This window comes from Herpailurus yagouaroundi, unplaced genomic scaffold, assembly GCF_014898765.1.
Source record: "Herpailurus yagouaroundi ecotype Mexico unplaced genomic scaffold, PumYag 182, whole genome shotgun sequence".
Taxonomy (NCBI): Eukaryota; Metazoa; Chordata; class Mammalia; order Carnivora; family Felidae; genus Herpailurus; species Herpailurus yagouaroundi.
Window position 1 is genome coordinate 39,161,906 of NW_024412413.1, and position 13,192 is coordinate 39,175,097.

Sequence of the window (13,192 nt, forward strand, 5' to 3'; positions counted from 1 at the left end):
GAGAGAGAGAGAGAGAGAGAGAGAGAGAGAGAGAGAATCCCAAGCAGACTCCACACCATCAGCACAGAGCCCGATATGGACTTGAACTCATGAACTGTGAGATCATGACCTGAGCTGAATCAAGAGTCAGATCCTTAACCGACTGAGCTACCCAGGTGCCCCTTACAGCTTTTTTCTTAAAAAGGAATAAGCAGAATGCATAAATGTGAAGCAGCACAAAACCTGGAAACCCCTACAGCTCAAAACTTTCTGATTAATTAATGTAATCCCTTCTTCCCCACCCCACATTCCCCTGCCAGTAACTTCAGACATTGTCTTTTAGTTTCTCCTTCATCTTCATTTTTTCCTTCACTACACTTAACAATATGTGAATCTATTTATTCATTTAAAATGTGTTCATTTTCTGTCCTTATCCACTAGAATGATAAACTTATGGGAGGCAGGCACTTGATTTGTTTTATTTATTCCTGTGTCCCCAGAACTTCAAATAATGATTGACTGATCAACTTCAGGTCTACCAAACTGCTCCATTCTGGCTAAGTCTATTTGGGCTGCTATAGCAATACACCATAAACATAAACTGGGAAGTTTAAAAAACAACAAGTATTTGTTTCTCACAGTTCTGGAGGCTGAGAAGTCTTAAGAGTGAGGTACCAGTAGTTTCAGTGTCTGGTGAGAGCTCCCCTCCTGATTCATAGATGGTAATCTTTTCATTGTGCCCTCACATGGTAGAAAGGGACAGGTAGCTCTCTGGGGCCACTTTAATATGGGCACATATGACCTAACCACCTCCTAAAGGCCCTACCTTCTAATACCATCACTTGGGGGTTAGGATTTCAACATATGAATTTTGAGGGGACACAAATATTCAGACCATAGCGCCTGCCAAGTCTGAGGCACAGCTATGTTTGGCTAGTGAGAGTCCCAGGCACAGGTTCCAGCCTCTCAAGTGCAGCATTCAGCCGTTCACTCTCAGATCCTGTCACAACTCAGGGACACTTCCAGGGATCAGGTAGTAAATGCCCACTGCTCTAGAGACCCACCAACTTCTTTCTCATCCTTTTAGCCTAGGCACCACTTTTTATTCTCAGTGAGGTCCTTCTTTTCCATGGCAGTACCCAGGAATAGATGGGGAAGACCCATCTGCCTGGTTTCCTCTTCTCCACTCCAAATAAAAATAATAATTCATGATACTATGAATTAACATTGTTATCCTCACTTAGAGGATAAAATTTAGAAAAATGTTTATATTGATCTATGACACCATGTAAATGTAGCTTTAGTAAATTTCATAGCCACCTGGTACACTAATTCCAACCAGATTACTAGCCTCAAACTCTTATTAAATAGTAATTTGGGGGTGGCCGTTTCAAGCTAGGAAGGAAAGTGTTTCGAAAGCAACTTCTGTTTTCTTCCCTGTCACAAACATCCCCTGAGACAAGGAAGCAGAGTGCTATCAGCTTAAGTGAGGGAAGGAAAAGAGGCAAATACAAGAAAAGAAACAAATCTCAATTTTTTCTTTCTTACATATATTATTCCCTTAATCTGAAAACAACCACATGAAGCTGATATATTACTCCCACCTGCCACAAATGAGCACAGTCATTACCAGTGATGCTGTATCTGTTATCGCTGTGCATGTTCATTTTCACTAGTATTCCACTCTGCACATTTTTGCATTCTGGTCTCTGAAGGAATTTAGAAACTTTCCCTGGATTTGAGTTGAAGGACATTTGCATAGATCCCTCAACTAAATGCTAGTGTTCCAAGATAGAGCTTGTGCACCTAAACTCTCCTTCCAGATGTTGGAGCATCAGCCTTTAGTTGCTCTTGTAATTTCATCGTTACAGAGGATGACCTTTAGTTGTGCATTTCCTGTCATGTTTTCTCCCGGAGCTTTCATAGATGCTCCCATAGATGCTTTCATATAAATTGGCCTCCCAACAGCCTGTCTTGACACCCTGAGGTGAGTGTGTCACAAAGGCACTTCCTGTAATCCTTACTAAATTCATTATAATTATTATTATACATGGTAATTAAAGTCAGCCAGTGTTCCCCAAAGTGTGAGACATGTAGACTGGTAGTATTTGATGTAATTTAAATGGATGGAAATTAAAATACCAGTGAAGTGCGCAGCAAAGAAGCCATTCTCTTTTCAATATACTTTAATCTTTATGATTATATTAAGTAGAAAAATAACAAGCTGATGCTAATATGTCCAACCCTTGCCAATCTTCCCTTTTTAACAAATTGAGAGGAGGCGGCCTTGGGCTCAGATCTCTGATAGGTAACCTAACTAGAATAACATGTTGTTTTCATTGCATTTGCTTTTAAGAACTTCTTTTATTTATGTCCATTAGAAATGTTTTCCACTTCAAAACGACGTTTCCTTTTAAAATAAATCTATTTTTAAAAATAAATAAATCTATTTAAGTTTTTTTAAAGGTTAAAAGAAGCATTTTAATAGGTGCCCGGATCAGGCAAAAATCATGACAAATTGGGGAATACGAAATTAAGCAATTCATATGAATGGCCATGTGACGTGACACTGAACATGATACAGGTTGCAAGTCACGTACATTCGAGGCAAGTCACCATCTCTTTAGCACTATTTCTGTACCTTGAATTGTTGCCAGACACTCATCTGATTCCCCACAAACAGGGACAAGAGGAGTTTTATGGGAATATCAGCCACAAGTAACTGTGTAAGTGTTAGTTTCTTGGGATGAAGCCAGATGCGACAGAACATTTACCCTGAAGAGTTAAAAGCAAGATGACTTTCAGAGCAGTGGAAGGAACCATTGGGCTGGGGAGTGAGGCTGACTTTGTAACCCAGACTCAAGGGAAGGGGTTAGATGCTATGATCTAGAAATCAGGTTTGGCCTAAAAGTAGAGTCTGAAGCAACTTAGGGTGATTTAGTGTTGGTCCCAGTCAGTAATCCGGGTGGGTCTGAATATCTTATGATGCTGGCAGATTGTAAACTTTTCTTCAAGTTCCTAAAAACAACATTTGAAACAAATTATTATACAATGGAAGAGAGGCTAGGCCAGGTATAGAGTATAGGAGATAAGACCAAACTGCCTTGTCGACCATTCTATTCTCAACTGTATAAACGTAAATTAGAATTTTAGGTTTGAATTACTGATGAGAATTTAAATGTATGACTAAAAGTACTTATCAATATCTTATGTACACTTTGTACCAAAGTACATTTCCAATTGTATAATAAAGGTTAACAAGGAAAAAGATTCACTGAACAGAAAGTTGGTTTATGGAATATTTTAGTATGCTACATAGTATTAGAGATATATACCTTCACTATTACAAAGATTGTAAAGGCTGGCAAAACAGTGAGCTATCAATTAAGCAAAGAAACAACCTACATCCCAAGAGTTCTTAATTATTTTCTTTAACAGTTACAGACTGGGGCGCCTGGGTGGCGCAGTCGGTTAAGCATCTGACTTCAGCCAGGTCACGATCTCGCGGTCTGTGAGTTCGAGCCCCGCGTTGGACTCTGGGCTGATGGCTCAGAGCCTGGAGCCTGTTTCCGATTCTGTGTCTCCCTCTCTCTCTGCCCCTCCCCCGTTCATGCTCTGTCTCTCTCTGTCCCAAAAATAAATAAACGTTGAAAAAAAATTAAAAAAAAAAATAGTTACAGACCAACTTCCTTTTACACCTAAACGAGCTTTTTACCATCTGGCAATTAACCAATCTTTTACTGAACAAAAGGCTAATTCTGAAATTTGTATTTTTGGCTTGGATTGACTTTAAAATTTTCCTTTCTTGGTCTGTGTTCACATATTACAAATAATCAAATATATTTTCAAATTTAGATTCATTCATCAGTAAATAAATAAACAAATCTCCACATCATAGAGGTTGGTACTAAGCTAAGGCCATACAGACACAAGCGTTGGTGCCTATGTTATTACATTCTCTAGTTGTTTTTCTAATAAACTTGACTGTAAGTGTAGTATCATATTATTGCTGGACTCTTTAGGTGATGGTACATCAGAGAGAGCACAGAGAAATATCTAGCTTCATGTGTGTATTTAAAGTAAATTAGTGATTTAATTAAAAATTCTTCAAATCAATCATAAATAAATGGTTAGTAGGGGATATCTGCGGTGTAATTAAGCTTTTAAAAAGATACATATTCTTGGGGGCACCTGGCTGGCTCAGTCAGTAGGACATGTGACTGTTGGTTTGGGGATTGTGAGTTTGAGCCGGGGTTGGGTATAGAGATTACTTAAAACTAAAATCTTAAAAAAAGGTACATATTCTCTTTTGACAGGCTCCTGCATGTAATAAGGACCCCAAACATGATTAATGATTTGCTGAGCAAAGAAAACCAGTTAGCAAATTATAGTTTATAGCAAAATATAGTTCAATTTTTATTTTTACATTTCTTCTGCTGCTTAAAGTTTGAAGTTAATTCAGCTACTAAAGTATTATGAAGTGATTGCTTTGTGTTGTTTTTTAAACAAGAAGTTTTGTCTGTTCTGGAATTAGCCATAGGTCTTCAGTATTATTAATTCAATAATAGCATCAAAAAAAAAAAAATCCTCCCTACAAATGCAAAGCAGGTAGCAGTTTAAGAGTACTTCCAATGAGATTAACATGGAACTTGCTAACTGAAAGCTAAACTCAATGAAATTTGCATACATTAATAGACCAAGTAAGTTTTTGTTGTTTTGTTTTTGACAGGTAGCCTTTGGTAACTGATAGTTATTTATGTTTTATTAATAAACTACTGTCTTATTTTACATTTTTAAGTGCTTGAATCAGAAATAGCATACTTCCCACCAAACTCTTGTCCAAATGAAAACTTGAGATACCAATCTGTATTCCAGGACACTTTTAAGTGCTACCAAATAAGACGATAACATTCTCGGGAAACAGTAAGGATAAGCTGCCAGTTTGTCTAGGTAGACAGGGAAGCTGACAAAGCAATCCTCAGATTCCTTTCTTTTATTATAAGAGCCGTATTCTAGAGTTCTTAAAGTGAATACAAATTTTGTATTTTAGCACTACAGTTCTTCAGCACCTGAAACCATCATTATTCAAAGATCTGATAATAGCAATGGTTTTTTGCATGTTACACTCACTTTCTATTTCTACAATATTTTCAGAGGAACTATTTTGCCCTAATTTGAGTTTTTATTACTGTCCTAGTAATTGCAGTTCAGAAAATTCAGTCTTACCGGGCAGGTGGCTTCCTAATTGCATTTTACTCAAGTATTTTATTTCTCAACATGAAAAGCTGCAATGCAGTCTACTAGAGGATAAGAAAAGCTTAATTGCTCACTGCTGTACCCCCAGTATCTAGAAAATGCCTGACCCCAGTACAGGTGCATATTTGCTGAAGGAATCCTAATCCTGCTGCTGAGTAAAATTAATTAGTTCTTTGGGGACTCAGTCTAGATGTTCCTTAAAGTTCCATTCAATGGTAAAGAGTTAAGACTTTTGTTGCTTTGGTTCTAAATGTTCTAAAAATCTTTAATGAACGAAAACAATGGTGTTTAGAAAAATATCAGTTGGTGGAGATTGCAAATGGATGGCTTCAAAGACTTTAGCTATTGTTACAAATCGTATGTTCGGTGTCAGACAAGACAACGATAAAAGTCCCTTTTTTATGATTATAATGAATTATAAAATCTTTTTTTTTTTTTTAATGTGACCTCAGTGGTTTAAATACGTCCTTATGGTCAATGTATTGCCAGTGCCTAGAACAATGACTGGCTCATAGTAAATATTCAATAAATACCAACTGAATTAATTGCGTAATATTAACATTCCTTTGAACTCTAAAAGCAGCTGGGTCTTTACCCATCCTTAGAAAGCAATGGAGCAGGAACCAGAAATCCCTTAAAAGGTCAGGGCCAGTAACCAGGCTGATCTAAGCTCCCGTTGGTAGTACAAGGGAGGCTTAAAGCACTGAAGGAAGGGTAAGAGGACCCGAAATACGCGTGAGAGAAAACAAAACAACAAAAGAGAAGCATAAGGGGAAAGAAGTTTCACAGTGGAGGTTGGCAGGAAGCCACCGCAATTACCACAGGTCAACCCTTGTTACCCGGCGGTCACCAAGGGCTGAGATCTGGGGTAACTACCACCAAAGCCCTCGGCTACACAGACCCCGCTTTTAAGAGCTTCTTATCAAAACTGACATGACCAAGTTCATCCGAGTTCCTCAAAAAGAGAAATTACAAGCGCCTAATTCACGTCCTATCCTCCATTCCATTCAAATAACGCAGCCAATAGGAAAATCCTCCGCCCAGAGCTAACGACTCCGAGGAGCTCAGACAGCCCTGGAGGCAGGTCGGCCGTAAAGACCGACTGTTGGCCTCCAGAACCCAGGAGCCCTCAGCCAGGCGGGACAACCTTCCTTCCCTGTCTCCGCCCTTCCAGGTTGGTCCCAGCCCCCGCCGCCCAGGCGGGCTGAACCACACCCGCTTCCCTCCGGTGGCCTGGCCGCCCCCGCCGCAGTTCGCGCGAGCGCTCTTCCTGGGGCGGGCACAGGCCTAGGGCGCATGCGCGCTGGTCGAAGGGCGCCTCCCTGTCCGGATCTCGCGAAGTTACGTTAGATTGGCCGCCGGTGACGGGTGGCCGGGCTGGGGGCGGGAGGGCTTCTGAGGTAGGAAGGGAGGTCCGCTCGGCCGGGCGCGCCGCCCCAGTGCTCTGTGGGATACTGGAAGTCTCGAGCGTCTCCTCCCGGTTCCCAGCCCTCCTCTGGCCCGCACTCATAGAAACAGTCACACACCCCCTGCCTTCCCTCTCTTCCCTCTCCGCCTCCCCCTTCCCTCCCCCTCGCGATAAGAAGACCCGGCGGCAGGAGAGGGGATGAAGATGGCGGACGCGAAGCAGAAGCGGAACGAGCAGCTGAAGCGCTGGATCGGCTCCGAGACGGACCTCGAGCCTCCCGTGGTGAAGCGCCAGAAGACCAAGGTGAAGTTCGACGATGGCGCCGTCTTCCTGGCTGCTTGCTCCAGCGGCGACACGGACGAGGTCCTCAAGCTGCTGCACCGCGGCGCCGACATCAATTACGCCAATGTGGACGGACTCACTGCCCTGCACCAGGTCTGTGCACCCCGCCGGTGGCTGTCCTGACCCTGCGGGTTCTCGTCGGCCTCCCGCCGGGGCCTTCTCTCCGCTCTCGGCCTCCGGAGGCTGGGGGCGGCGGGAGACTCCCTGCTGCGGGGTGAGGGGGCGGCTTCCCGCGAGGGAGGGAGGGTGGGAGGGATAGAACTAGTGGAGGGAGGGCTTCTGGCGTGAGGCCCCCTTCAGACTAGTTGATGTTGGAGTTGGAAATTGGGTGATTTCCGGGGCAGAGGAAAAAGGGACTGTGGTCGGCTTGGGGCCCCAGGTCCATTTGTGGACGTGTGTCTGGGAGTTGGGGTCGAGACGGGGAGGGGTGTACTGGGCTTGTACCTGGGCCCGATGTCAGTGATATACTTGCACGACTGGGGATGCTAAAGAAAACAACCGACGAGGGCATTAGGGACACTTGAGCAGATGGACGTCTTTGGCTTGTAGGTGGGCATTGGATTTGCTGTAGTTTTTAGGGCTTGATTACAAATGATGATGATAATAATAGTAATCAAGAGCCCTAAGCGGAGTGCCTGAGCGGACGATTTCCTGTTTTCTCCTTTATTATTGTTGGTCATTGGGGAGGGGGGAGACGGGGTGTAATTAGCTGATCTGCACCGGGTGAAAGGGAGGGGAGGGAGGTGCGTACGGTAAGGAAGGGTTCAAAAGGGCTTGCCCACTGCCGGACCCTAACGTACTAAATAAAGTGTATTCTCCGAGAAGAGTTTGCCGCAGTGTCAGAGATCCTTCAGCCCCACGTCTTGGGGTGTGCACTGGGGTTTAGAAAGAGAGAAATAAACACGGGGCACTCTTTTCAGAGCCGACTACCAAGCTCTGATTTTCCTTTTGGGGGTGGAAAAATAAAAGAAAGCTGGTCAGAAACTTTTCTCAAAATGGATGCTTTGTGCATGTTAAAGTTTTATAGTAGTCTGATTGGGATCTCTCAATGTTAGCCAAATAAGGAGAAACTATTGGCAATCCAGAGATAATGTTGCTTTGCCTTTAACAGGCCAAAAGCAACACAACCACGTAGAGTTCTGCATAAAAAAAACAATTTTTAAGTGATGGTAATAGGTGACAGGACATAGACTCTTTCCATTTTCTTACTGGTCAATTGGAATTAACCTAGAAAACGACTTTACAGCAATAACTTCCCCTTACGGTGAAAAGATTTGTAGACTATCTCAAAGTTGCCTTGGTTATGTATGGAAGATCATAGCTGTGTTTTATTTAATACTGTAACAAAAACTTGTTTGGGAGGTTGAAACTTAAGGCTTTGTATTTTATGCATATTGCCCCACTGCCTTTTTAAAAGAGGTGTGTGATGGCATTTTTCCTTTTGCTGCTTCCTGTTTGGTGAATGATGACCGTTTTAAGTTTTATTTAATTGAATTCTCATATCAAACTTGGCTTATAGCCTTTGTTTACAAAGTTGACTGGATGAATTGAAATGACTGACAAGTTGCAGGACAAATCTGGAATTCAGAGTGTGGAACTCAGTAGAAATACAGTGTGGTCTTCAGTTCTTTTTCTGTGTCATTAGAATCTCTAATGTATAGCATGGTTTTTATTTGGCTGAGGTTTATTTTAAAGCATAGCAAGTTCTAGATTCTAAAAACGTGTTGGGAATGAAAGAAACTTTTGCCATTAAAAATGATAAAAATGTAGTTATGTAAGATGAATCTTTAAGTATCTTTCAAGTGTAATTTGCATGTGTTAGTACGGAATTGATTCTGAAAGACATTTATTGTATGCTTGAGGTCAGGGTACAATTGGATAATGGTTTACATCAATATGTTTTATTAAAATTGTCAAATAGAAATTTAAAGTTATTATATTTGTGGAGGAACCCAATTGTATTTGCTTGGAGGAAGAGGAAATTTTCTAATACTTACGTTAATGTAATATTAATATTGGCTTAGGTAAGAAGAGAAAATACCCATTACAGACTTCTTAAGGGTTTTTTTTCCCCTCTCAATTTGGACATGTTGCAAGAATTATCAGACTTATCAATGTTTTCCTGATTAACTGAATTCAGTTGTTTGGCAACATGTAGGTGTAGTCTTTATTGGGTATTTCGTTTTAGCTGAGAAGCTTGTTAAGCAGAAATTTCGAAGTTTATGCATAATCATTTGCATAGTATCTTTTTGTAATTTTATCTGCACATTGCTTATGTCAGTGAAGCCAAAGTCTTTAAAACATCAAGCATTAAATTTTTTATCGTGTTTTCTCTACTCTCATTTCTCTTTTATCAACTCTTGTACTTTTTTCCCATTGTGACTGTGAGAACAAGGAGTTCGCTTTGGGCAAATTCAGAACAACAGTGCAAAGGTGATAAATACAACTTTTTAAAAAAAAAGAATCACAAGGAAATTTTAAGCTTTTAAGAAATACCTTGAATGGTGCTTTTTTTAAATACTTAAATTAAAAAACCTAAAATTGACCCATTGATATAATAGCCCTACAATAGTATTTTTTTTTTAATTTAACCTCTCAAAAGATGATGTAACACCTAAAATGTTTTTGCTAGATTATCTATCGGTTAGTCTTTTGGAATATTTATGTTTTTGGTTTTAGTCAAGTGTCTTAAATTTCACTGTCAGGATAGTTTTAGAAACTTCACAATCCTTAAATATACTTAATCTAATATTTAGCATCTTATATTTAAAAATTTGTTGGTTGAATGTCCTTTCTCATTGAAAGTTACAAAAGATACTGAATTTTCAGTTATTTTTTTGTACAGAAGTATGTCATCCATATTGGAAAAAAGCAGTGTTTCGTGTCAAATTTCCTGTCTTGGTCTCTGGAATAGCCTCCCTCCCCCTGACTCCCAGAGCTAGAAAACAATACTAAATAGTACTGAAGTTAAAATAAACTTCTGATTTTCTAGAACTGAAGTCTAGAGTAGATTTTTATTTTTATTGGTGGGCATTAATCAGCTCTGATTTTATAGGTACCTAGTACAGATACCTGTATATTTCAGTATACATTATAGATTTTAGGAGAGTAAAGAGTTTTCTATAAAATGCCTTATTGCTGAGTCCTACTGATACTTGCATAAAATGCAGGACTGAGATTTCTTCCAACAGTTTTGAGTTTAACCTTTGATTTTTACCTTAAAATTATATCTACTTCCTCTGTGCCAGTAACTTCCAAATCAGTTTCCAGTTTTCACATTTCTGCAGAGCTCCAGTCCCTCATTTCCATTTTTCTAGTAATGAAGTATTGATTTAAAATGAAATATTACTCAATATATTGTGATTCTCTACTTAAAAATATATATTTAAGTAGTAATGTAGTAAATAGAGTTTCACCCCCTTTGTCATGGGATAGCAACTACTGTATTTGCGTTTACCCTTGTGATTCTTCAAAGAATTCTTATTCACACATGGATTTTCATAGCTGAAATACAGTTTTATAATCTACTTTTATCATTTAACATTAGTTTATATATATATATATATATATGTATTTTTTTTTTCCATATCTTAAGACATTACCTGTATCCAGGTACCTGTTAGACAGTTTTACATCAATGTCAGGAATTTCTTTGAATTCAGCCTGAAATAAAAGTTAAATCTTTCTTTACCAAGCCTATTCTTCTTATTAATGCCTCTGATTCTTTCAGTGATATCATTAATCTCTGGATCAGGCTTAAAATTCAGTTATTGTTTACTTATCTCTTTGTCTACATATATCCTATCAGTTCTTTTCCTTGCTACTCTACTCTCATTAACAACCTAGTTCATACCTTTATTTTATCCCTAGAGTATAATAATAGGTTAATTGCTTTATCTGCCTTCCCTGGCTCTCTGGTCCAATCCAGCATATTCATATTCATCAGGATAATTTTTTAACAGTTTCATTTTGATTGTGTCATTTCTCTCCTTAAGCTCAAAGTGTTTCATCATTTAGCTTATAATTGATATATCGCTATTGTGTTCTACTTTCTTTTAATGCCTCCTTATTTATTTTGGGGGGTGGGGTGGGGAGAGAGAGAGGGAGACACAGAATCCAAAGCAGGCTCCAGGCTCTGAGCTGTCAGTACAGAGCCGGACACGGGGCTCGAACCTATGAACTGTGAGATGATGATTTGAGCTGAAGTCAGACAGACACTTAACCAACTGAGCCACCCAGACGTCCCATTTTTTTTACTCTTTACCTTTTTATTTCCATGCTTATGGAAATACTTTTTCTGCCACTAGAATATCTTCCCTTCCTTCTTTGCCATTCACAATCCTAGTTATTCTTCCAGGTTCAATGGAGTTGCCAGCCAGTAGGGATCTTTCTGTCCTTTGAATTTGTATAATACTATGGCACTCTTTTCTCTGGGGTGCTCATTATTCCTTATATATTGCCTTTCTGCTGCTATTGAAACGCTTCTTGCTGAATAGTGTTTGTTTTTAAATTTGTCTTTCCTGATAGACTATAACGCCCCAATTTCCCATATTTTTGTATTTCCAGAGCCTGGCACATTGTAGATACTCACTAAAGATTTTTTTCATTTGTATCTTATACAAGATACAAAACTTGTATTATAAGTAGGAAGTTTTGTACTTATCCGTATATTGTAAGATAAATTTTTAAAACACTTCACATCCACTACTTACTGTTCTTACACATAGTAGAACTGACATGTTTATAAGACAAATGAGGGGCGCCTGGGTGGCGCAGTCGGTTAAGCGTCCGACTTCAGCCAGGTCACGATCTCGCGGTCCGGGAGTTCGAGTCCCGCGTCGGGCTCTGGGCTGATGGCTCAGAGCCTGGAGCCTGTTTCTGATTCTGTGTCTCCCTCTCTCTATGCCCCTCCCCCGTTCATGCTCTGTCTCTCTCTGTCCCAAAAATAAATAAATGTTGAAAAAAAAAATTAAAAAAAAAAAAGACAAATGAAAATCTTTGTTGTGGATATTCTGTGCAGATTTTTTTAGTATCTTGAGCTTTAAAGAATTTCTTAATATTAACCTCCTTCCTAATAAAAAATCTTAAATCAGCTTAAATCTTGGTTAAGTGATAGAAAAATATTGAGTTGAGTCATTAATTGATTTGTCACCTTTATAGGAGTCTGAACTAGGTCCTCCAGAAGAATACAAACCAGAATTAGATCCATATTCTGTACTATTATAATTTTAAAATGAAGTTCTCCTTTTACTTTTCAAAAGACAGACTTGCAGATAAGTTTAGTATTCAATCCTTTTGCTCTTAAAATACAAATTTTATCAACTTTTAAGGAAGTCATTTGAAGCTTCTTTGTAAAAATATGTGGTTCCCCTCTTGACAGTAAAAGGAGTACTTTTGTGCAGTCTTTTCTTAAGTGCTCAATCTTCTCAGCCAAGGCATTTTCACTGAATCGTAATCTGAAATGTAACTCTCTTTAAAAGTATTCTAATAGGGCTACTTAAAGTGTTTTCCAACCAAAAGGAAGAGAGATTGGAAGCAGCTGATACTGAGTCTCTTGTTAGAGAATAGTGTAATGGCTATATATGAGAAATCTGTTTAAAACTGCAGATAGAGTTTATTGTTTGTTTTTTGAGGTAGGGATGTTAAGATCTTAGAAGAATCTATTGAATCACTTATAAATAATATCTATTTTAAGGAATGTGTAGTATAAATTACTCTCTCTACATAATTTTATTAGAAAGACTGTAACACTTTATGCTGATGGCTCTTAAAAGTTTTTATTGAAACCATCCTAAATCCATTAAAAGAAAAAAAAACCCACCTAAATAAACAAAACTTCTAACCCCAAACTGGCCCCTCATTTCCTGCAAATAAATGGACAACCCTAGCCATATATGGAGTGTGCGGGTAGGACACCAGTGCCCACATTGCTACTGTTACAATGTCTTCTCTGCCGTTGCTGCCTTTGTGCTTCCTGGCAACAGTTTTGTGGTCTGACTTTGAAGTGTCATAACCAAGACCCATCTTTCATGTGCTTCAGTTAGTGTGATTGCAAGCTGTGACTGAGCATTTTCTAGTACAGCCAGGTAGAAGCACAAGATGCAATAGAAGAAATTTGTTACCACATTTTACAAATGCTGTTTACATAGTAAGAGTACTTGCACTTAAAATTTTAAATCTAAGGGCACCCAGCTGGCTCAGTCAGTG

The 13,192-nt window shown here is 39.3% G+C and overlaps 1 protein-coding gene across 9 annotated transcripts in view; it reads left to right on the top strand.

Annotated features, from left to right (window-relative positions):
* The first annotated feature begins 6,625 nt into the window (after positions 1–6,625).
* PPP1R12A (protein phosphatase 1 regulatory subunit 12A) overlaps positions 6,626–13,192 on the top strand; it is a 161,588-nt gene continuing 155,021 nt past the window's right edge. For 7 of the 9 annotated variants that reach the window (XR_005795409.1, XM_040491346.1, XM_040491345.1 and 4 more), the window contains exon 1: positions 6,627–7,078. Coding sequence is in view for 8 of the 9 variants with exons in the window: in XM_040491346.1 (XP_040347280.1) it covers positions 6,842–7,078 (237 nt within the window). In the remaining variant the exon portion in view is untranslated. Of the gene's footprint in view, positions 7,079–13,192 lie in introns of all 9 variants that reach the window. The other 2 variants (XM_040491344.1, XM_040491348.1) reach the window with 1 other exon arrangement.